This window comes from Hibiscus syriacus, unplaced genomic scaffold, assembly GCF_006381635.1.
Source record: "Hibiscus syriacus cultivar Baekdansim isolate YM2019G1 unplaced genomic scaffold, ASM638163v2 tig00003973_pilon, whole genome shotgun sequence".
Lineage (NCBI taxonomy): Eukaryota > Viridiplantae > Streptophyta > Magnoliopsida > Malvales > Malvaceae > Hibiscus > Hibiscus syriacus.
Window position 1 is genome coordinate 246,127 of NW_024061989.1, and position 24,438 is coordinate 270,564.

At 35.7% G+C, this 24,438-nt stretch overlaps 1 protein-coding gene, 2 non-coding genes and 3 pseudogenes across 3 annotated transcripts; 3 read left to right on the forward strand and 3 right to left on the reverse strand.

Annotated features, from left to right (window-relative positions):
• Positions 1–161: 161 nt before the first annotated feature.
• LOC120185191 (DNA damage-repair/toleration protein DRT102-like) lies at positions 162–1,371 on the forward strand. Its single transcript, XM_039189484.1, has one exon. It carries the CDS (start codon positions 219–221, stop codon positions 1,137–1,139), a length of 921 nt encoding a protein of 306 aa, XP_039045415.1. The 5' UTR covers positions 162–218; the 3' UTR covers positions 1,140–1,371.
• A 481-nt stretch (positions 1,372–1,852) lies between these two features.
• LOC120184961 lies at positions 1,853–6,014 on the reverse strand (annotated as a pseudogene).
• Positions 3,322–20,464, forward strand: LOC120185200 (annotated as a pseudogene).
• Positions 5,973–8,607, forward strand: LOC120185180 (annotated as a pseudogene).
• Positions 16,004–16,074, reverse strand: TRNAG-GCC. The gene has a single exon. It is a non-coding gene; the product is annotated as a tRNA-Gly (tRNA).
• A 1,025-nt stretch (positions 20,465–21,489) lies between the features above and the next one.
• On the reverse strand, positions 21,490–21,560 carry TRNAG-GCC. Its single transcript has one exon. It is a non-coding gene; the product is annotated as a tRNA-Gly (tRNA).
• Positions 21,561–24,438: the final 2,878 nt, after the last annotated feature.

Consider the following 24,438-nt stretch of genomic DNA (forward strand, 5'->3'; position numbering starts at 1 on the left):
ATATTATTATTGAAGTTGTTCGATTCGTACGCTTATAATTTACTAAGATGAATATATATTTTTTCTAAAAAAAAAAGAAAAGACTATATTTACCAATTTGCCATTATCACTTTAAGATTTTTACTTACTGAATTTAGGTCTAATAATGTGACAGATTTCCTCCTTGACTTCGACTCCTAAGCTCACTTCAGTTATTCTCCTCCTCCCTCCGCCGCAGCATGGCCGATTCCGCCGCCACTCCCCTCAAAGTTATTGCCGGAGCTGACTCCTTCGGCGCTGAGCTAAAAGACGCCATGGTAGGCCACCTCCGCTCCCTCAACATAGAAGTCGAAGACCTCGGAATCACCTCCTACTACAACATCGGCGCCGAAGTCGGCCGTCGTGTCTCTTCCACCACCACCTCCCCCTCCGTGGAAACCCGCGGCCTCCTTGCTTGCGGAACCGGCGTCGGGGTGGGGATCTTCGCCAACAAATTCCCCGGTGTATTCGCCACCACGTGTCTCACTACGGACGAAGCTCGCAACAATCGCTCCATCAACAACTGCAACGTTTTAGCACTCTCCGGCATGGCAACGCCCGTCGACACCGCGAAGGAAATTGTCGACACTTGGCTCAACACCCCTTTCAAATCGCCGTGCCCGGCGTCTAAGTCTCACCCTTGGCCAGAGGACATCGCGAATTTCTTCGATGAATCGATGAATGAAATGCCTAAAATCGGTGCTTCTGAGAAAACCGAAGCTGACACGTGTGCTATTTGTTGTTTGGTTAAGAACAGGGAGTTGAATCCGATCGACATAATCCCTGGTGGGTCAATGAAGATATTGAGAGAAACTCCCACATCGGCTATTGTTAGATTTAAGGCTGGGAGTGTTGAACCAGCCCATCACCATACTTTTGGGCATTGTTTGGTGGTGATGGAAGGGAAAAAAAGTGTTTGGAATTTGAGTAAAAAGGAAAGATACGATCTGGATGTTGGGGATTACTTGTTCACTCCAGCTGGGGATGTTCATAGAGTGAAATACTATGAAGATACTCAGTTTTTCATCAAATGGGATGGGAAATGGGATATGTTCTTTGATGAAGATCTTGAGACTGCTAAAGCTGCTATTGACAAGGAATTGGCTAATGGCTCTGCTTGAGAGGATCAATCGATGTATGCAATCTCTGCCTTGTGTCTCATAGTGTTTAAAATTCCATGTTTTTCATGTAAAATTGTTGGTCAAATGTGTCTGTGTTTTGTGTAAAAGATGTGGGTTTTATTGTGGTATTATAGCTGTGCTTGTGTTTGAGCAATAAAGTTGATTGCTTTTTGCATCAACATTGATACTTCCGTTTTAAATTACTATAATTACATTGTGTTTTCTATGTTAATTATGAAATAGATATCCAAACTGTTTTGGTGATAAATAGTTAGACGTCGATGTATGCTTTTTTTTAATTAGTTTGTGGTGATTATAAGATTATTTCTTCATAATTTTCTTAGCCAATTGACAATGAACGCACACACTCTATATACAATTGCTCTAATCTGGAACTTTTAGGGAGAACACTCACTTTTAACACTGAGGTCGATTGATAGGTTCATGGTGATCAAGCTGGGGAGATTTAATCTTCCATTGACTAGAAACTTGTGGGATTGTCATAAAGTTGATCTGAATACCTTACGTTTTGATCTTATTTCTGAAGCTTTTCTCCTCTCAATAATCTGAAAATTGAACTTTTTTGAACTCTAAAATCATTGAAGCCAGTGTCAAGAGTTATCAATAATATGAGAAAGCTACCTGTTTTTTCATTTTTAAACCCCTTGTATAACTTCCTTGGATTACATAATGTTAAATGTATTGAGCAGCCATATTTGAGGAGGCTTGGGTATAAAAACTATACAAATGAAGTATTTATGCAAGGCTTAACTCATCAGGAATCTGTTGTTGAGATCCAATTGCAGCAAGCTTCTTTTGCAGTGCCACTAACTCTTCCCCTGCATCACATATATAGGCTGATGCTAGCCTGCCAGACAAAGTTGCTCCTTCCATGCTGTCTATATAATCCTGCACACAGTAATACCATGGATTTTTTATACCATTGTCATATATATATATTGCATTTCCCTCGTGTCGGCTTCTTGCTATACTATTTCGTTTTTTTCATCTAGCAGAAAAAGTTAGTCTTCTAAGCAATGCAGGAAGATGAGTTAGGAAGTTACCTGCTTTGTATAAGATCCAGCAAGAAAGAAGTTCTTTATAGGTGTCTTCTGATCAGGTCTGAATGGATCTTTAACAGGTCCTTCACGATATAGAGATTGCCCGATTTTGACAACAGATGACCAAGTAACTTCTAAACATCAGGACGAAGGGAATAAAACTGAAACCTGCTGACAAAACAGGAAGATTAAAGGTGTGATGATGATGAGAGTGAAATTTCAGTAACCTTCATGAAAACACCAAATAAGGTATGAATGGTTAATCAGTAATGACAGTAATCACAAGGCGTTTGAGACAGTGGTGAAGAGGTTTTAAAAGTAAACTACCACAAAGGTCCTCTTTTGTCATTGAACCCGGACAAGATCCATCGGCAAGCCAAACTATAAACTCTCCGGCTGACGGCCGTACTTGTTAATACATGAAACAGTTAACTAAACTAGCAGATATTGAAGAAAAACATGAGCAAAACTAGTTTCTTTCTCAATTGTCTCTGTCTGCAATTACTTTGATATAACCCCTCTTAGAGATTCTAGTAGTGTGCCTGTGCAGATGTGTTTAGAATTCAACCAAATGCATGTTATAGAAACTAGTGGACCAAAGACACGGACATTGTATAAAGTAAAGTACGATATGTTCAGAAAGCGATATGGACTCAGACAAGCATTTTACTCTATCATGATATGTTTGGAAAGCGTATGGACTCAGGCAAGCATTTTACTCTATCGGAAATCGCAATCAACTTAAGAACAAGGTCTCCTTAGGAGTTACTAACCTCCTTTGCTACTCGCTTTATGATTTCTTCATTTGGCAATGGCATGTAAGGGTCACCTGGTGTTAAGACGCATCTGAAAGACACCGTCCAAACGAACAATAACTCGGTTAAAAGAGAACATGGAGAAGTCTCAACAGCCCTATTTACATGTAATCAAATTTTGGTCCAAATTCATATCCAACAATTAACATGGTATAAACGATTAAATAGTATTTAGATATTTGAAGACTGAAACCATCTTTTTTTCATTTTTAAGTCCAGCACGGCGACGATAATTACTAAACATGATAATATGTAACAAATGAGGATAAACCATTGCACAATGTCAATATAAGAAGTAATAACACTAAGAAAAAGCATGTCCTTACTGGAGCAATGAGCCTTGTCCCTTGGTGTAGTAATCTTCCGGAGAAGTGAGAGCCAAGTCTGCAAAGCAGGAGAAATCCGCATCCGGAGTGTACAGGAGATTATCAAGGCCAACAGCTTGCCTCAGTTGCCTTTTAACGAGTTACGGACAAATAAGTAAACAAAGCACGATAAGCGGTTTTTATTTGCAACTTTATTCACAACCCAGAGTAAAATAAGATGAAAGAATTACCTTGACCGCTCCACACCTGCAACTCCGTGACCCAGCCATTGTATCTAAGTTGTACGGTAACAACCGGCACTCCGACTAGCTCGTAAATGTCATTAAAAAATTGCATTTCCCTCCAATGGGATGGAAGTAGCCTTTTTATTCCGGGTACATCACACGTTGCCATCAAATGAGAAGCAATTATAAAGAACTGTTTTCCATCAAACGAAAAGCTGAAAATGGAACTTTTTGAACCGGAAGATCTGTCTATAGACCACCAACGTATGCATCGGCTTTTACAAGTTTCTTGTTAGTAGCCAACAATAAAATAATAAAAATGTGAACTCAAGACCTTAACATCTTTAAGAAATTCAGTTATGAAACTGTTCTGATCAAATGCATAATTTGCAACTATATTTCCAATATTTACACGAACCAACGTTAGAGGTGATTTACTTTAGACATGGCGAGTCCTGTGACATATATCTCTCCTTCGGCGGATTTTTCGTAAAGTATCTCTCTGCATCCCCACCTCAGATGGAACCTGTTTTAGCAAATAAAGCTATTAAAAACGAGGACTCGTCTTATTTACAGAAGAAACCTATAAGTGAACTGTCATCCCTACTAAATAGTTCCCATGCCTGTGTTTATAACATACCTGCCCCCTCTTTTGGTTATATAATTTCTGATCGGACCACTCAAGTATACATCCGGAGAACCCTTCAGCATACGCAGAAGGGAAGCCTCAGTCTTAGTGGCAAACAGTGAGAAAATGGTGAGCATACAACGAGCGCTTATGTTATCACAGTCAATGAAACCCAAGGCGTAAGCAACCGGACCCCACATTCTCTCGATACTTGTGCGTGTACCACCTTTAGATAAAAACCAATCGGAGAAGCTTATCTGCAAGTAGAAAATGAATTTTAAGTATATGGGAAATGCATAGGGAAAAAGTAAAGAGAAAATGCCGAGAACAAGTTGTTTATTGGAAAAGAAGGATTCGGAGGAGAGAACATGATTGAAGAGTTAGAAAAGCATGAGGATTATGAAAATGGAACAAAGTAAAGAAATTTCGTTTGAGTTCAACTGTCTTCTTAACAGGAACGAAAGAAAGAACGAGAAAGGATCATATATAGTGTAGGACACTTGATGAATGCTATTTAGATGTTAAATAAGTATGTATTGAAGTAATCTTACATACACTATCTAAATCTCTTATATCCTTCATCGCTCCATCTGGATCAACAAGAGCCTTCACGACCGGACTTAAGGCAAGTGCCACGGCATTTCTTGCTTTATCATAAGTCTGCAATTGAAAAAAAAAATGAATAGAGTAGCATAAGTACCAGTACTTTCCTCGGGAATACAAGTAAAACTTGTATTAACAGGAAAGGTATACTGTAGGGTAGACTATATAACTTAAGGATTCGGGAAAACAAGTCTTACAAATGCCGTTGACGATACGACGATGGCCGTAGCAATAATAATAGTTGAGAAAAGGATAGTAGAAAACCTTCAGTTGATTTGTAGTTAAAAAGGCATTAATTCCATGCAAGGGAGCTCCAACTGGAAATCTAAAATCAAGTTCTGCATCCAAACTCAAAGTCATGAATTGAACAAAGGAAAGCATGATTGAAAGAATTACCATTTTAGTTCGATTTCTTAATGTAAGACCTTAACATAAAATTTATTATCTTCGAATTTGTTAAAATAGGATTTAACGCAAACCATACTACCAATTTCGCCCCCTTTGTTTACAAATGTATGAGTATGATCCTTCACAAGTAGATTTTTATCTGCACCCACCTGGAATCAAGTAGGGATCAAGGAAAAACTATCAGAGGCCAGATAGACAGTTGAACCTACGTTAAAAGGATGACACTATGTTACACGGACTCAGCTGCATATGTCGAATATAGGTATCCGATGTAATGGCATGAATGATAAAAAAATCTTATTTCCTTGCAAAATTGAATGTTTTTTCACAATAAATATAATGGCATGAATTATACAATGTCAAATGACCATGGGAAAGTCGTATCACTATCGTAAGGCCCTGTGCTTAACCTTTTTCATCAAACGAAATAGATTGTTGTAGCAACAAAAAAAAACACATGCTGCCCCATATCAACGTGATTTCCTTTCCTATCAACAAAAGAACCTACTTTGCCTCCAATGAATGGCCTGGACTCATATATATCAACCTGAAGAAACCGAATTAATCATCCAATTACTGCCACTATATCGAATTATCAACAAACCATGTTTATTAAAGGAAAGAAGTATGCAGAAATAGGTTATCCAAAACCAAAAATTGTAAAAATATGGTTCTACTTTGTAATTTATTAAAATTATCCTATCCCCCTATCAATTCTTTTTTCCTTGCCAAGCATGACGTTAACTTCTCCACGTGGCATAATTGCACACTGCGTTCAAACGCAATCGCAAACGAAATTCGCAATTCCATCTCCTGACCGCGTTTGGGACCTAAACGTCCATCAAACCACGCGTTTGGACAAACGCGAAATGGTTCTCATTCCAGATTCATCACTCTCTCATCTACAAAATCTCTCTCCCGTTTATTTCATGTAACGATCCATATATTTTCTGCCCTCATTTCGGCCCAAGGTACCCATTTTCTAAAGTTGATTCCTTTGTGATCTTTATTTCTTGGTTTTTTGTTTCAATGCTGTCTGGTTAATGGGGTTTGCATATTTTGTGTTGCTCTGCAATTTTTTCTCCTATGGGTTTGTTTTTCACGTGCTATTCTTTCATGGCTTGAACAATATTTAGTTTATTAATGTATTATTTTAGGGTTTCAAGGTTCACAATGCACAAAAAAGGGGTCATTTATAGAGAGCTAAGAATTGTAGCTACTTCCTGTTGACCAAGTTTCAGCATGTATGTAAGGATGAGTATATATTTATGTATGGCTGTTTATGTGTATGCCTGCATGTAAGAATGTGTGTTGTCTTTTGTATGTGTGTGAATGCTTGTGCCTGTGGGTGTGTTCTACATGCACATACATGCATGTATGTATGTATATGGTTTTAATATTTGGCAAGATTATCAAATCGAGCTCAACTCTTTGATCTCAGGATACACACACACTTGGGATTGGGTCAAACATATGTATCTCTGCAAAGCTGCGAATGAAAACAACTTTCGTATGCGTTTGCGAGTGTGTGGCTGTATATATAAACAACTCTGGAATGTTAATTGGCTTGGACGCAATCTGTATTGTTCGGTTGATCCATGTGTGATTCTCTGACTAGAGAATATATTTTTGTTCAGAAACAGAATGGCTTATACTTTGATCAACTTCAGTTCTTAACAGATGGATGTTTTTCTTTTCTTTTTCTATTGCCAGCAAGTTTATATGATTCTGTTTTTCTGTTATATTTGTTATAGATGAAAAATGCTCGAATCGTTACAACAGAAGTTCCTCGTGGTAGGAGTAACGAGAAGATCAAGGCTGTATGGGACAGGAACTTAACGATGATATTCTGCGATCTTTGTATAAAGGAAAAAGATCATAATTGCAGGAGAGGAACTTACTTCAAAAAGGAAGGGTGGTCGAGGTTGGTTGCAAATTTCAACAAAGAAACTGGTAAAGAATATGTGAAGTCGCAGCTGAAGAATCGGTGGGATCTACTGAAAAAAGAATGGAAGCTATGGAAACAGCTCAAAGGGAACGATACATGTTTGGGTTGGGATCCAAATAAGAACAATCTCAATACTTCAGAGGTATGGTGGGAAAAGAAGTTGAAGGTACATGATTGACTCTCATAACAAAGTGTTTATTGATCTTCTTTTTTTCATTTTCCTGAATATATGATCGATAATGCTCGTATATAAATGTGCACAGATAATGCCCGAGGCTACGAAGTTTAAAAATGGTGGTATTAATCCAGAACTGGAAAACAAATTGGACTGGATGTTTCAAGGTATCAATGACGATGCAACTTTCGCGCACATGTTTGGTTTACAGTCGATTGACGTAACTGATGATGATGAACCACTTAAAATAGAGGCCGAGGAGGTTGTTGTCGCCTTAGAGGAGATTCAAATGCCGAAAAAGGCAATGGGTAAACATTTGCATGAGATTGATAACCATTTTATGGAACAGAATCCTCTGGCTCATTCCGAAACAGAACACCAGTCAGAGCCACTCCACCAGAAGAAGAGATCCCCAGAGTCGGACTCTTCTCATCTCAACAAGGGTAAAGAGAAAGTACCAAAACTAGTTGGGAGAGTTTTGAAACTGTTTAGGCAGAAAGATTGTGTAGTGCGGCCGAAAGCATGAGTGCCGCAACATCAGCCAAGTCAAGTTCTGAGCCATACAACATCCCCGAGGCGATTCAATTGCTGGATAACATGGAGGAAGAAGTTCCAAAGAAGAGCCAATTATATTACTTTGCCACAAAACTATTCCTTAACAAGGATAAGCGGACAATGTTTATGTCATTGTCGACCGATATTAGAGCTTGGTGGCTTAAAATGGAGATGGAGGAGAGCTCCATGGTCGCTTAAAGCTATAAATGAAAACATCAGCCAAGTCCAATTTATACTTTTGCCACAAAACTATTCCTTAACAAGGATAAGCGGACAATGTTTATGTCATTGTCGACCGATATTAGAGCTTGGTGGCTTAAAATGGAGATGGAGGAGAGCTCCATGGTCGCTTAAAGCTATAAATGAACAGCGGTGAATGCCACGGTAGTTTTTTATGTCTTCATTTCAATGTATTTTGATCAAGATTCAAGATGATGATCATAATGCCAGGGAGAGCTCCAAGGTCGCTTAAAGCTATAAATAAACGACGATGAATGCCACGGTAGTTCTTTATATCTTCATTTCAATGTATTTTGATCAAGATTCAAGATGATGATCATAATGCTAGGAACTTAAATGATGGATGATATCTCATCCAGCTTAGTTATGTAGATAGATAAAATGCATGTCCACGTTTTTTTTACTGGGACTCATCCTTTTAGAACAGTAGACTACATCACTTCAACGCCATGATCAAACAGAACCTTTACAGTGTAACCAAAAGAAAAAACGGTATTTTTTCTTATTTCCACTAGCATTTATTTTTTTCTGATAAGTAAATACTAAAGGATATACTTGAAATGCTTCATTGTTTTGATTTGATTTGGGGTGAATGAGATTCTACCAGTATGGACCAGAGTACATGAACATCCTCATCTGTGCATGACTTCACATCTTCATATAAAATATATATCCCCCTACCTGAAAATCACACACACACACACAAAAAAAAATATATAAAAACATGTTCAATCATGATGAATGAATGAAGAATGTACATTGTATGGTATGTTGCAAAATGTTGCAGAAAAGAAAATACTCTTTCTTGGAGCCGAGTGCATTCGAAACCAGAGCTTCTTCAATGGGAAGAGGAGGGATCTGAGCCACCCCATTTTGGCAAGATTGAGTGATTCACGGTAGGTGAAAGAAATGAAGCATTTAGAGGGGGCCTAAAACCAGAGAGAGAGAAAGTGTTGGCTTGCTTAGACAATGGTGAATTATAGATTACAATATCTAGCACCATATTCCATCTTTTTCTTTTCTTCTTTTTGCAGGCAGGAAGGTACAAAAATGGCAAAGCTAATTCAATGTTTGGTGGTCTGTCTTTTCATAAATCTTACACCTTTGTGACCATTAGGAAAAAGGCTCAGTGTGATATTCAATCTTTGTGCCATTTTCAAGGCCATGTCTCCAAGGGAGAGTTGAATTGAACCACGCAATGAGCCAGTGACTCAAATTTATTCCGTCAAATCTTGAAGCAAGAGTATTTTTTTTTGTTAACCACCGATATCTAATCTATTAATCGATCAAGTTTTGTAGAGGCCCGTTATGGGGTGACCCTCCAATCCACTTTTGTTCCATTTGCAAATGTCGGGATTTAAACTTCCGACATTGTTTAAGGGATCTAATGTCTCTTCTTACTAGATAAACTGGGTTTTGGTTTGAAGCAAGTCATTAGACAAACTAGTCGAGTCAAATGCTTTCAATCTGGGACTTAAGACAAGGCTATTAGAAGTAAACAATACTTCAAAACAGGGTTCCAGACGTAATGATCAGATTCAGTCACGGGGAGTGAATTTGAAGGTCAAAACTTGGGTTGGTATTGGACTATGACAACACCTTGTGTTGGCATTGGATTGAGGTTCACAGGCCACCTGACAGCTTGAAAGAACCTTCTCCAGGCATTTGGCATGCTTTTTTCATTAATGCAAACCATCGTCCTTCAAAATTTTAAATTCTCATATAATTTAAATATTTTTATTAAAAGTTTATTTTCATTTCCCTAAAATCCAAAAAACTAACTACCATCCGCATCCTTGAATACCCCGTCCATTGCACTACTCGAAACAACGCCATCTGTGTTGATTTTCACCCAGTCTACCGCTGGTTGCTGCCATTTCAGCTTATCAGCATGAGGATGCATTCTTCTAGCGCTACCTTCCTGCCTCCAATGTTTTCTTCATGTAAAGATAAGCTTTTGGCAAAAACACTAATTCTTTCAACAAAATTTTAAGAAGAAAGAATTTAGAAGTTTCATATATTTTAGATTTTCTGAATAAATTTTCTATTAGAAATTTATTTTCATCATCTAAAATTCTATAAATTCATCTCTTTTAAAATTTTAAAATTTTACCTTATTTAAGTTAAATTCTTGCATCTGTCTCTACCTACATTTAATATTTGTTAATAATTTGTCTTGAAAGTCGAGCAACCGTGACAAATGCATGATTTTATGTTAGAGGTAAATTTGAATTTATAAAGTTACAGAGAGAGTAAAGTTAAATTCATAAAATTTTAGAGGACGAAAACAAATTTTTAATAGAAATATATAAAAAATTAAATATAAAGATAATTTAAAATTTTCAAGAAAAACAATTGTCTTTCTGCCCACCTAGGGATGGTCATGGGTCGGGTTTTTGGTCCACCCGACCCGACCCAAGAACAATGAATCCTCCACCTGAGACCCGACTCGACCCGACTAAAACAAGATTTCAATAAAAACATGACTTAATAAAATCCAACCCGACCCGATATATAACTTAAAAACTCGACCCGAAATAATAATAAAAATATTATTTTTATTCAATAAAAATAATGGTTTAATTGGAAAAAAAATATATAGAGGGGTATTATTGTAATTATTCCTAAATATATAAGGTAAAATTATATATTTTTCCCATGTCGGATTAGGTCGGGTATTTTTCACCATAAACCCGAACCCAACCCGACATTAACCTGATTTTTCTTAAATCCGACTTGATAGAGTCGGGTCGAAACCCGTTGGGTTCGGGCCCATGCCCATCCGTCCTTCCCTGCTCATGTTCACTGAGGGACGTCCAACCGTCGATTATTTTGCGACCTTCCTCATGCACCTCATTTCTTGTAGCGGTAAAGTGGGGATGCCGATAAGCTGATTGCGTTGAAAAAAATACGAGTATTTTCCCACTTCCACCTTGGCAAATAAAAGCTATGGAAAGAAATAAATGAGTTTTAGCTATGGAAAGAAAATATGAGTACAATTTTGGCAAATATTATTGTTGTTTGTGGGTTGAAAATGCCATAGTTATGGAAAGAAATAAAAATTATAAAAAGAAATAAACGAGTTTTAGCTACAGAGAGAAATAAAATTATGAAAAAAAAAAATGAGTGAATAAATTTTGTCATGTAAATCATGGAAACAACATTAATACCTGAATACATTTTGTTATGTAATAGAGATGAAAATCATGGAAATATATACTACTCCGATAAATAAAATCATTTTACATTTAATATTTTATGTATTTTACAACAACAACAACAAAACCCAATTCCCATATGTATGGGGTAAGGGGGAGGTAGGGTAGTAGGCTGCCCCCAACGCCAGGTTGAGAATAGCTTCCGTGAAAGACCTCCGGCAGTCAAAAAATTAAAAATATAGATAAAATGCAATGCATGTATAAATAATTACATAAATACATAGCTAAACAGTATTCATATGCAGTCATTAATACCATATGTGCTTCTGTAATGGGGAGTAATCCCTGCAAAATAATCCCTGCGAAAGAATCTCTGTATATAGACAGAAACATAAGACCCGGCTAAATTTATACAGAGGAAACATGACGAGAATGATACACAGAAGACAACGATATCAAGCCCAGTTCTAATCATTTATAAATACCAATAACAGAAAAGTATAAAAAGTAAAAGTCATGGAAATTACTACAAATGCCTTTAAAAGAAGACAAAGATGATACACCCTATAGATTGGACCCACACTACTCGACTACCCTAGTCTTAAGCCTCCATAATTTCCTATCATAGGTCATGTCTTCGGTAAGGCCTAAATCCATCAAATCAGATCTCAAGCAGTCATCCCACTTCCGCCTTGGTCCTCATTTCCTTCTGGCACCGTCGACTGTAATCGGCTCTACCCTCTTGACCGCATCCGACGGTAGTCGCCTAAGGACGTGCCCAAACCACCGTAGTCTTCTCTCCCTCAATTTTTCGGAAACAGACACCACCCCTAAGGACATCCTAATAGCAGAGTTTGTCGTCATATCCCACAGAGTCCTACCACATGTCCATCGAAGCATTCTCATTTCTGCGGCCTCTATCCTCCTTACGTGATCCTTCTTGGGTGCCCAACATTCTGATCCATACAACAGCGCTGGTCTTATTGCCATTCTATAAAATTTTTCATTAAGTTTTAGAGGCACTTTCTTGTCACACAAAACTCCACTAGCGGCCCTCCACTTTAGCCATCCCGCCTTTATACGGTGTGTAACGTCATCATCTACACGCCCATCTTTATGTATCATAGACCCTAAGTACTTGAAACAATCCTTTGAGGGAATAACGTGTCATTCTATGCATACTTCTACATCTTCATCGTTTTGGTTCCCATTGAAGTTTGAACATAAATACTCTGTCTTTTCAATATTGATCCTTAAACCTTTTTCTTCCAAAGCAGTCTTCCAGGTAGCCAGTCTACTATTCAACTCAGATTTTGTTTCAGCAACGAGGACAATGTCGTCAGCGAAAAGCATACACCAAGGTACACCGTCTGGTGTCGCACAATAGAAATGAACATCATGAAAATATATACTAATAAATAAAATTCTTTCTTATATTATATTATATTTTCTGTTTTTATGTTATAATTTAATTAAATCTTTTTCTATTTAGGCATGGAAAAATATTTTAAAAGGAAGACAACAATAAATGATTCATGATCGGCAAGAAAAAGGTTTCTAGAAGTTGACTTGAAAAATCTTAAGGAGATCCCAGAAAAAGATCAAAGATTATAGAATATCATCATAATGATCATGAAGAAATTAGAAGGGCTTATTTGTCGAAAGGTTCTTACCAACCTAAAGAACACAAGTTTCCTAAGAAGAAGTATAATGATAAATTATGAAGTTTGAATCCCAAGTGGTTCGAAGAGCATAAAAGTTGGTTGGAATATAGTGTATCCAAAGATGCAACATTTTGTTTACAATGTTATCTTGTGAGGCCTTAATCTAAAGGAGAGCAAGGGGAGGTGATACATTTGTCGTTGATGGATTTAAGAATTGGAAAGATAAGAGCAGGTTTCAACTTCATGTTGGAGGTCCTAATAATGCTCACAATGTAGCTTTAAAAAATGCGAAGCTCTAATGAATTAGAAACAACATGTTGAAGTTGTCCTTACGAAGCAATCTAATTAAGCTAACAAGACAATCGAACTCATCTTACATCTACAGTTGATCGCGTTCGATTCCTTTAACGATAAGGATTGGTTTTCGCAGACATTATGAGTCTGATGATTATTGTAATCAAGGTAACTTTCTAGAGCTCTCGCAGTTTCTTGATTCTCATAATGAAAATGTTAATAAATTTTTTCAAAATGCTCATGGTAATATTAAACTAGTAACTTCGACTATACAAAAAGATATTGTTAGTGAAGCTGCTAGTGAGACTACTTGTGCAGACAAGTGAATCATCGCTTTTGGGCGCAGGCAGCCCTCTACCATCCATCCCATTGCATTCCATCTTCTCGTATTGTATTGTACCATATCAGACCATATACATCTATTGAGTGAGAGAAAGGTAGTGTATCAGACCAGATACTTTATCTTTGGAACGCTTTCCTTCCCTTCCCTCTAGTGGGGAAGCAAGCGTTCACTTATCAGAAGTCATGGGATGTATTCAAAATCTTTTCAGTTTCTCACTATTCACTCTTATTCATACGCTTACTCTCACGAATTGGATTTGAACCAAGATTTCCGGGCCTTTTATTATCTCGTGATTGGGTTTGTCGTCCTCCTCATTATAGTCCTCCTAAAAGAAATAACATTTCGTCGGAATACATCATGTCTTTTCACCGCTCCGTGGATAGTCCTATGCCTAGTTAGTACTATAGCCCCAATCATGGCTACTAATAAAATCAGACTAGGAACCAAAAACCAGACGGAATAGTTGGTATAAAGTAAATTGCCCAATGTTTCCAAATTAGTCTAACTTCGTACCTTTACGGCATAAACCGTATATCTCAGAGAGGTCGTATTTCTTTGGGTTGGTAGTAATGGAATGGTTTCATTATCTAAAATGAAGAACATTTCCTACATATACATGTGAATAAATATAATAAAACCTTTAATCAAAATAGATAAACATCATTCGACTTATTTTGAAAAGTAAATAAATTCAATAATTCACATAAATATAATATTGTATGTTTACAAAAGTGATAAGAGCATATGTAATTCACACCTTTGTCTACATGGATCTCTGTAGATTTGGTTGTTTGACCAATGAATAACATGAACATTTTTTATTATTTGACCAATGAATGGATCTCTGTAGATTTGATTGTTTTCGCTAGAAAAGAACTAGTAAATCACATTTACAATCATCTTGTGAGCGACGAAAATAGTTACATTATAGGTACATCGAATAACTCAACAAGTATATATTTATTTATTACCAACATATTGATTTTGAATTATATAAAATAAATTTTGAACTTGATTAGACTTGGCCCTTAAGTTCTGTCAGATATTTTATTTAGGTATAACGAGTAAATAAACCATCCCTTGACATTTGATTATATTGTCATTTTAGTCTCTTCTTTTCTAGGTCATTTTAGTCTTTAAGTTCTCGTCGACTTAGGTTTCTCTTTGAAGAGTCGATTCTTTCCGGTTTCGAACCACATTTTGCTACCTCATCAAGCAATGGTTTGAACCCTTTGAGTCCATCGAGTCAGTCATGCATAGCTCCCGGACTTCTCTCTCCCGAGAGTCTAGGGATCAAGCTCAAGCCGATCAAGACCCGTGGCAGGTACTATTCTACCACTAGACCACTGGTGCTTCGTTGGCAACTGGTTTGAACAGACTTTATATACCTGTTTCAATACTTAGAGCACACTTCTCAAATGACAAATGAAATTTTGGTTGGAAAGGTAACATATTTGGTATGATACCATTGGTTTGTCTCTTGTTAAAGCAATTCATCAACCGATCACTTCTCGGGCATTGAAGAAACCGTTACGAGAGAAGGTACAATTAGCCAAATATTTTGTTTTTGTCAAGTTGGAGCCTTTTGTTGAAATAAATGGCACCCTTGAATATGTCTGTGCCTCGGTTGAGGCTAGCCTGAGAAACCTTGACGACGTTGGATAAATGACACCAATGGAGGACATTGAAAGTGCTGCAATGGTACCATTTATGAAAAAATTGGTTTAACCGGTACCATAATAAACGGTACTCCCAAATATGTACGCACTGCAATCGAGGCTAGCCTGAAGCGCCTGGATGTGGACTATATTGATCTCTACTACCAGCACAGAATTGACACCAATACTCCTATAGAGGATACTGTAATTGCTGCAATCATCTTAGATAACATCATACCAAGTCATATATTTGATCTTTAAGTGGTTGAAATTTCTGTCTTTAGATGTCTGAACTCAAGAAGTTGGTGGAAGAGGGGAAAATAAAGTACATAGGCTTATCTGAAGTTAGCCCTAAAACCATAAAGAGAGAAAACGCGGTTCATCCGATAACTGAGGTTGCAGGTGATCGTTTGCCAGAGGGTTTAAGTCAATTGGCCTGGAAGTTTGGTAATACACCACCAAAGGGGAGCAAGGTTTCAACTTGAAAGAACCATGGGTGCAAAGTCTGCAGCAAAATAATGAGGTTTGGGTGATCGGATACAATAATGAAGGGTTCAGTTAGAGCAGAAGCAAGCATTACCTGCCACCTCGTTCATCGGAACCGCATCCGGAATTTCTTTCAAATCTTCTTCTTCAATGAATCGATGTTAAGGAATGATGATTCCCGCACTATGAAGCTAGTGAAAGCTTTCCATAGTTTGATTTAACTCCCACATGTGATATTCCAAACAGCAAACGTAAACTGAAAAGCACAAAAAATCAACTGCACCAGCCGGGAATCGAACCCGGGTCTGTACCGTGGCAGGGTACTATTCTACCACTAGACCACTGGTGCTTCGCTGAGAAGCTTTCTTCAAGCTAAATTTCATATTTTTGGTCTTTTACAAGAGTGCTATCACTGATTTATTTTCTTTAGGGAGTGTTTGGTTCAAGGATTGTGGCATTCTCATGTTTGGTTGACCCGTAATCTCATTCCCGGTAATGTTTTATTACTAATAGTAAATTTTTTTGGGTATATTACCGGGAATGTCATTACCTCCATTCTCTTAGGTATTGTAATATTACCGGCGTTTTGGACTAAAATGCCCTTAAATTTTTATTTTTTTTCAAAAATATCATTCTTCTGTCATTGAATAATAAAAATTCTACGAAGGTTAAATTACAAATTTATCCTTAAATTATTTTAGATTTACAAAAAAAATCTATATTTAAAATTTTATATGAAGTTCAGGGGTTAAATTTTTTTTTACCCTTTCATTAAACTTTTTTTATATTTTTAATTTTGTAAAAAAAAAATTATATAAATATTATGAATTTAATTTTTTAAGGAAAATATATAAATATTTTACAATTTGTAATATTATACAAATATATAATAAGGACAATTTGGTCAAATATATATTCCAATAATCTTTTATTCCTTTAACCAAACACGGTAATCTTACATTCTCGCTAAACCAACCAAACACAAAATACAACATTCTCAGTAATCCTATTCCCTGATAATCTTTTATTCCTACTGGTAATCTTACATTTCGTAAACCAAACGCACCCTTAATGAACAATTATGATACTATCTATGCTATTGTGATTCTTCCCTTTTCCAGAAATATTCGTGTTTGTCACCCACTTAAGTCTGCTATACGAGAAAAGTTCAGCTACTTAATAATGTACCTATTACTAGAAAGTTGTACATGTCATGTCCATCTCGAGGTTGATGATTTTAAAATACAACCAATTAGTACAAGGTTAATTAAAGGTTATAATGTGTTGTAACTGAAAATTATATCAAATACGCAACTTTTTATTATAAATTGAGTAATATTTTAAATTAAAATCGAAAATATTATGTTTTCCCTAATAAATTATGTAAAGTGCATAATTTTTCTGATTTTAACCTAAAAAAATGATCGTCAATAAATATATATAATATTCTCAACTGTAATTAAAATCCAAATGGGGGCAACTGAGAACTAAACCTGCAGGATACTATTCTACCACTATACCACTGTGTTTAGTTGTTTTAAGTTTTCTAGCAATATGCTGACCTTTTATGGGAATTTGCTGAAAACATTCCACCAATAATTTCTTGGGTAAATTATGCGTTTAGTATTTAAACTATTATTTTTATCCAATTTAAATACTTAAACTTTCAATTTTTTCAAAATTATATTTAAAATTTAGTTTTTATTTCATTTTTAGTATCAATGTTCAAAATTTAACGTTAATTTTTGAATTTTTTTCTTTAAAGTTTAGGTACTAAAAAGGCCAAAATCGATAGTTTATGTACTAAGTGAATTAAGTTTTTAACGGTAAGTACTAAAATAAAATAAAAATAAAAATTATGTATGATATTGAAAAGAATTAAAAGTTTAGGTACTAAAACAGACTAAAACTGATAGTTTAGATGTTAAATGTGTAATTTACTCTAATTTCTTTCATACATTTAGGGTACTTCATCAGATTATGGGTACTAAAGTTGCTAATCTAAATACACCACCACATATTTCACCGGTGGCTGTTTCCTATTGCTGACAGCCTTTTCAGCTCTTCACCAAGATACACCATTGGTTTCGAGAACAAAAGCGAAAAGATGGCTGAGCAGCATCAGAGTGTTGAGATTCCTAGAGTGAAACTAGGCACTCAAGGACTCGAGGTAAGGTTTTTTTGTTCTTCTGTGCAGTCTATCGTCTATTCAAGTTATTGTTTAACTTGAGACCCTGCTCCAACTCTACTATTATTTCGAAGTTGGGGTTTGGCTGTATGGGGCTAACTGGAATGCACAATGAAACAAAAAAGCATGATTGTATGACTTTTTTTGATTGGTTTATAGTTACTAATCTTGGGAGTTGATAGTCTGATAATGAAACAGGTTGTTTATCAGCTGAACACTGTTGTTTCTGCTACTAACATATCATTGTAGCAGGTTGCCACTTGCCACTTGGACAAATTAAATTCTTAATTTCACTTCGATTTCTGATTTTGTTTATAGTTTCCGTGAAATTCAATCTGGGTTTGTTTTATTTATAGGGGTAATTATGTTAGCTAATCCCATTTCCATGAATTTTAATCTCAACTGTATATTTAGAAATCATCATTTACCTTTACTATTTGGTACTTAGAGGCTCTTTGATTACCAAAGACTAAATTTTGTGCTAAAAAACATTTGGGTTGTTGTGATTTATAGTATGAAACATGTTTTAGTTAGATGAGGAAATTGTAACTAAAAAGTTCTCAATCTGCTTATTGGAAGCTATGAAACTAAGCATAATTTGTTCAATATAACAATACATGTTTTCATGAAGTTATGCAAAGATGATCTTCTCTAATAATACCCATTTCCTAAATTTTTATAGTTACTTTTTTTTTGTCTCTACTCTAACAAGACAAGCCTCGACTCGTTGACAAAAGAAAGAACAAAAAAGGATCAAAAGATGGCAAAGGAGCAGCAGAGTGTTGACATTCCTAGAGTGAAAAAGGATCAAAATTTGCAGACTGTGGAATTTCGGATTAAGATACATGATTTTCTTTGGTAGGTATCAAAGCTAGGTTTTGGCTGTGTGGGGCTTACTGGATTTTACAATGACCCTGTTCCAGAACATGTTGGCATATCGATTATCAAGCACGCATTCAATAGAGGAGACACTTTTTTTTTTTTTTGATGCATCAGATATCTATGGACGCAGAACTAATGAAATTTTGGTTGGAAAGGTAAACATGTTTGGACAAATTCTTTATATTTTCAATCTCAATAGCAACTGATTCCTGATTTTTCTTATCATACTGATATGGTTTTATGCATTTATTATTGTTCTTTTCTTGTAAAAGAAATTCATGCATCTGTGAAACAAATGTCTTTTTTCCAGGCATTGAAGCAATTACCAAGAGAGAAGGTAGAGTTAGCCACGAAGTTTGGTTATGAAAAATTTGGCTTAACTGGTACCATATAAACGGTACTCCTGAATATGTCCGTTAAGCAATCAAGGCTAGCTTGAAGCGTGGACGTTGACTATATTGATCTTTACTACCAGCACAGAGTTGACACCAATACTCCTATAGAGGATACTGTAAGTGCTGCAATATCTTAGATAACATCACACCAAGTCATATATTGATTTTTAACTGGTTGAGATTTCTGTCTTTAGATGTCTGAACTCAAGAAGTTGGTGGAAGAGGGGAAAATAAAGTACATAGGCTTATCTGAAGCTAGCCCTGAAACCATAAAGAGAGCACACGGTTCATCCGATAACTGCTTTGCAGATGGAGTGGTCGCTATGGTCTCGTGATATCGAGGAACAAATAGTCCCCCTTTGCCGGTTTGTTCGTGTACCTTGAATCATCAGGATTGAAAAAAGACTAGTGAACTCCAAATTCAAACTCTAACCCTACTAGTCTCTATTCATTTCCTAGGTTTGGGACTCAATAAACTCATGCTATCAACCATTACTCTTTTCACTTCTGCCAGCCAAACCATGGTGAAATACTATCTAAATGCGTTCATCTATGCAGGGAACTTAGGATCGGGATTGTTCCATATAACCCTCTCTGTTGCGGTTTCTTTGGTGGCAAAGGAGTGGTGGAAACATTGCCTGCAACTAGTAATCTGGTATGGGAACTAACTCATTTACGTCTTTACCTATCCTTAATCTTTGTACAGTAAACTGATTGCCAACTTTTACTTTTAAGTAACGTTTTCCAAGGTTTCAAGTAGAGAACTTAGAGAAAAACAAGATCATATATTTGAAAATCGAGAAGATGGCTGAGAAGCATGGATGTACCCCTGCACAATTAGCACTTGCTTGGGTTCTTCATCAAGGGGACGATGTAGCACTGATTCCCGGTGAGTCGCATTTCGTAACTTTCAACATCCATTTTCTCTTATTGATAGCCTGCTGATATTTGAACTAAAATCCACAGAAGAAGTATCATAATTGGCATGAAAATCTTGTACCAAGCACATGTATCTATACTAAAATTTGAAAAGTTTTGACCCATTCTTTCACTTTATTTTATAGGGACAACCAAGTTCAAGAATCTTGATAGTAACATTGGTTCACTGAAAGTAAAGCTCTCAGAAGAAGATTTGAAAGAAATATCTGATGCTGTTCCGACAAATGAGGTTGCAGGTGATCGTTTGCCAGAGGGTTTTAAGTCGATTCATCTGGAAGTTTGGTAATACTCCACAAAAGGGGAGCAAGTTTTCAACTTGAAAGAACCATGGATGCAAAGTCTACAGCGAAATAATGAGGTTTGGGTGATGGGGTACAATAATGAAGTGTACAGTGAGAGCAGAAGCATGCATTACCAAAATAATAAAATTAAATTAAACAGGCTTGTATTATTTTTCTGTATGCGACTTGTAGTTAGTAATCTTCCAAGTTACGGTTTAAAAATGAATTAGTTTGTTTATCAGGTAAAGACTGGTAGCAGTTCTCTACCAGATGCTTCTACTTGGAGAAATAAAAATCTAAGAATTTCCAGAAATTTTTATACAATCTGTTTTCTTTGCTAGATGTCTATTACAATGCTTCATCTCTTCTATTGGAGAGTATTCCATTAGCCCGAAACCTCATATTTTGTTGCAGACTTTGCATCCATGGGTATCTCAAGTTGAAGCCTTGATACCCTTTGGTGGTCTATTACCAAACTTTCAGTGGAACTGGCATAAGACCACCTGCCACCTTGATCATTTATCGAAACCGCATCCGGAGTTTCTTTCAAATATTCTCCAGAGAGCATTACTTTCAGTGAATCAATGTTACTTGTGCTCTGGATCTGAGTTGCAATATCAGCAGGCTATGAAGAAGAGAAAATGGATGTTGAAAAATCACAGAATGTGACTGAACCAGAACCGGTGCTATTTGACCCCTTGATGAAGAAGCTAAGCAAGGGCTAATTGTGCAGGGATACATCCATTCTTCCAACAAAACGAAGACAGAAAGTTGAAGCGGTTACAGATGATTTCCCCACGATAAGGTTATGAAACAATCTTATGATGATTTCAGTTGCAGCACTTACAGTATGCAGATTATTGTGAAAAAAAAAATATGTGCATCTGAACATCATCAAGCTCCTTCCTGGTGAGATGAACAATGACCAAAAACTTCAGGTAGATAAGAATTGTGAAAATACTTTACAAGCATTACCCCTATAAAGGAATGATGATACCCGTATACGAAGATAGTGAATTCAATGAAAGCTTTCCATAGTTCGATTTAACAAACGTAAACTAAAAGCACAAAAAGAATATTGCACCAGCCGGGAATCGAACCCGGGTCTGTACCGTGGCAGGGTACTATTCTACCACTAGACCACTGGTGCTTTGCTGATTACAAGAATTTTAATACATTTATTAGGTTAGGCATTAATTTTGAGTATGGCCCTCGGATTAGATGGTAGAAATTAGAAAAGATATGCAAATGTCGCCCATGCAAGGATTAATTGCTTTAGTCATCATCAAATTACGACCTATTTTTAAATTAATCCAAAATTCTAACAGATTCTTATTTGGTTATGAGTAATGATATTTTCATCATTCATCGGTTCTAAGAATCTAGCATGTCACTAGTGCAAGATTAATTATCTCCACTGTCCTCAAATTATGATTTAAGTTTTAAACTTATCATAAATATCAAACATATTCTAATTGAGTCCTCGTAGTATTAATTGAATTCTTTTGTAAGCCAAAATATCAGCTTGAATATCAATTATTGACTAAATCACAATACGAGACACCTTCACAACACATGATCAAATTTTAAGTAATGTGTGCGTATTATAACTTAAATTTAGTATGTCACGAAAATAAATAACCTCTTAATATTATCCACGTAATTATTTTTTAATAAATTAAATTTAAATTAAAAATAAACTTCAAAGTTTGGGTCAGTTTTACACTATTTTTAAAAATTGATTTTTAAAAAATTTTTAAAACAAAGTTTAAAAGTGGTTTTTCAAAAGTGCAGTTTAAAATTTATTTGTTTGAGATTGTTGTTAAAAAATAAATTTAAAAAGATAAAATATTCATTTTAGATATTATGTTGTTAATTAAAAATATAACATTTAAATTATATTTACACTTGTTAATACTAAGATATATAAAAGATATATGTAATACCTAAATTTGATCTGACCCGAAATCTAAAGTATTTAAATATTACACCAAACCACCGAAGTGGCTAACAATTTTTAAAAAAAACATTACTCGTAGACATAAATATCCATCTATAGATAAAAGCGTAAACATTTAAGTTTTACAAATTGAGGAGTTCCCAAATAATGTCTCAAAAACATCATAGTGGAATAAAAGAGTTATGACTCAATTAATACAAAATGTCTATGAAATACATGCCCTCTAAGATAATCGAGACGTACTTTGTAGCTTGAATTAATTTGGAATCCTCAATCTGACGGTAAACTCCTCGAAATGACAACTAAGAATCTACAAATGGAAATAAATTTCGAATGTTGAGCCAAGAGCTCATTACCACACATATAACTTTACTACCCTTATCTCTTTCTTCTTCCCTTCACCTTGCCTTTGCGAAGCTATAATCTTGGTTTCAGCATCGATCTTGGTACCGTTTTGCTTAGTTTGTCCTTCCCTTAACTTAGAACCAACCTCGCCTTTCATCTTGACCTCAGCTACATCAATCTTGGCTTGGTTAACAGCCTCCATCTGAGTCTTTTGAAACAAGTAAGAAAAATACTTGTGACCAGATAAATCAACAAGCTGTTGGACGTTACAATTGTAGATGAAAAGCCCAAACAAGTTAATTCAAGTTGAAGCTTGTCAAAAACCTCACGTTTAAACTCTTTGGTTCCGTTGAAAATCTCTTCCATGGTCATGACAGTAGCAATAACCCTAATTTTTTCCTCGATCGTGCCTTGAATCAGTTCTTTGACATGGTCGGATTATTTATGGTGGGGGAGATATAAGTCTAGCGTACTTGATGAAGCTGTCGTTATCGCCCTCATGGGGGCCGATGGTGAACACCACAGGGACTCTGAGCTATATGTGCCCCATGATGGCGTTGGATGTAGTGACAAGGCGGGGGTGGGGGTCAGAAGAGGTGAAGGGGCGGGGGCCAGAAGAGGTAAGGCAGTGGGAAGAGGTAAGGGGCTGGTAGTGCAGGTATCCCGAATTTGCATGCAAAGATGACGGAACAGGCGGGGGTGGCGAAACAAAGACGCGGACTAGCCCAACACACCTAATATAAAGGACTTAGATATACCGCTCACACTAAACCAAGTCTTTGATGTTGGCCTTATATTTTATAAATCCTTAAACCACAATAATGCTTAGTTAGTATGACTGGCCATATATAGAGTCGACCATATATCAATTAGACAGCAGAGCCGATCATATAATAAAACTAACACAAGTGCACTAAGAATTTAAAAACAACTAAAGCTTAAATTGAAAAACTTAAGAGAAAAGAGAACTTTTATTAATACAAAAGGACAATTACAATATTACACACCTACCGCACATTTTCATTTAAGTAATAAAGTATACCCATTTTTTTCATTTAAGTACCTAAAGTATACACACTTTTTTCAATGAAGTAACTAAAGTATTTTTTGTCAAAATAAATACTTAAAGTTATCTATTTGGTCAAAATAGATACCTAAATAATTTTATGTCAAAATAAGTACCAAACTATTCAAACTTTTTCATGTAAGTTCTAAAAAACTTGACATGTGACAATAATTAAAGAATACTTTAAGTACTTATATAAAAAAAATTGAACACTTTATGTACCTATTTTAACCAAAAATGCTTAGGTACCTATTTTGACCAAAAAATTAACTTTAGGCACTTATTTTGATCAAAAAATACTTTAGGTACTTAAATAAAAAAGATAATATACTTTAAGTACTTTTTTGTTATATAAGAAAAAAATACAAAGCTTGAAATAAAGGGCAAATTATATAAATCATGAGTAAACTTTATTCTCTCTCCTATTATGGTCACTAAACTTTGAAAGATTCAATTTACTGATTAAACTTTCAAATTACTTTTATTTTGATTAGTATATTGTCAACTATTTTATGGTAGTATGACATGAACTAACATCAAAACAACGTTATTATGAAAAAAAATCAAATCCATACTAAAATGACAATGTTTTGAATATTTATAAAAATTCTTTTATTTCTTTATTTTTCGTCATCTAATTTTTCTCTCTATTTAATC

Bases quoted from the DNA above. Each gene is read 5' to 3' on its own strand.
- LOC120185191 (XM_039189484.1), top strand. From the start codon at position 219: ATGGCCGATTCCGCCGCCACTCCCCTCAAAGTTATTGCCGGAGCTGAC.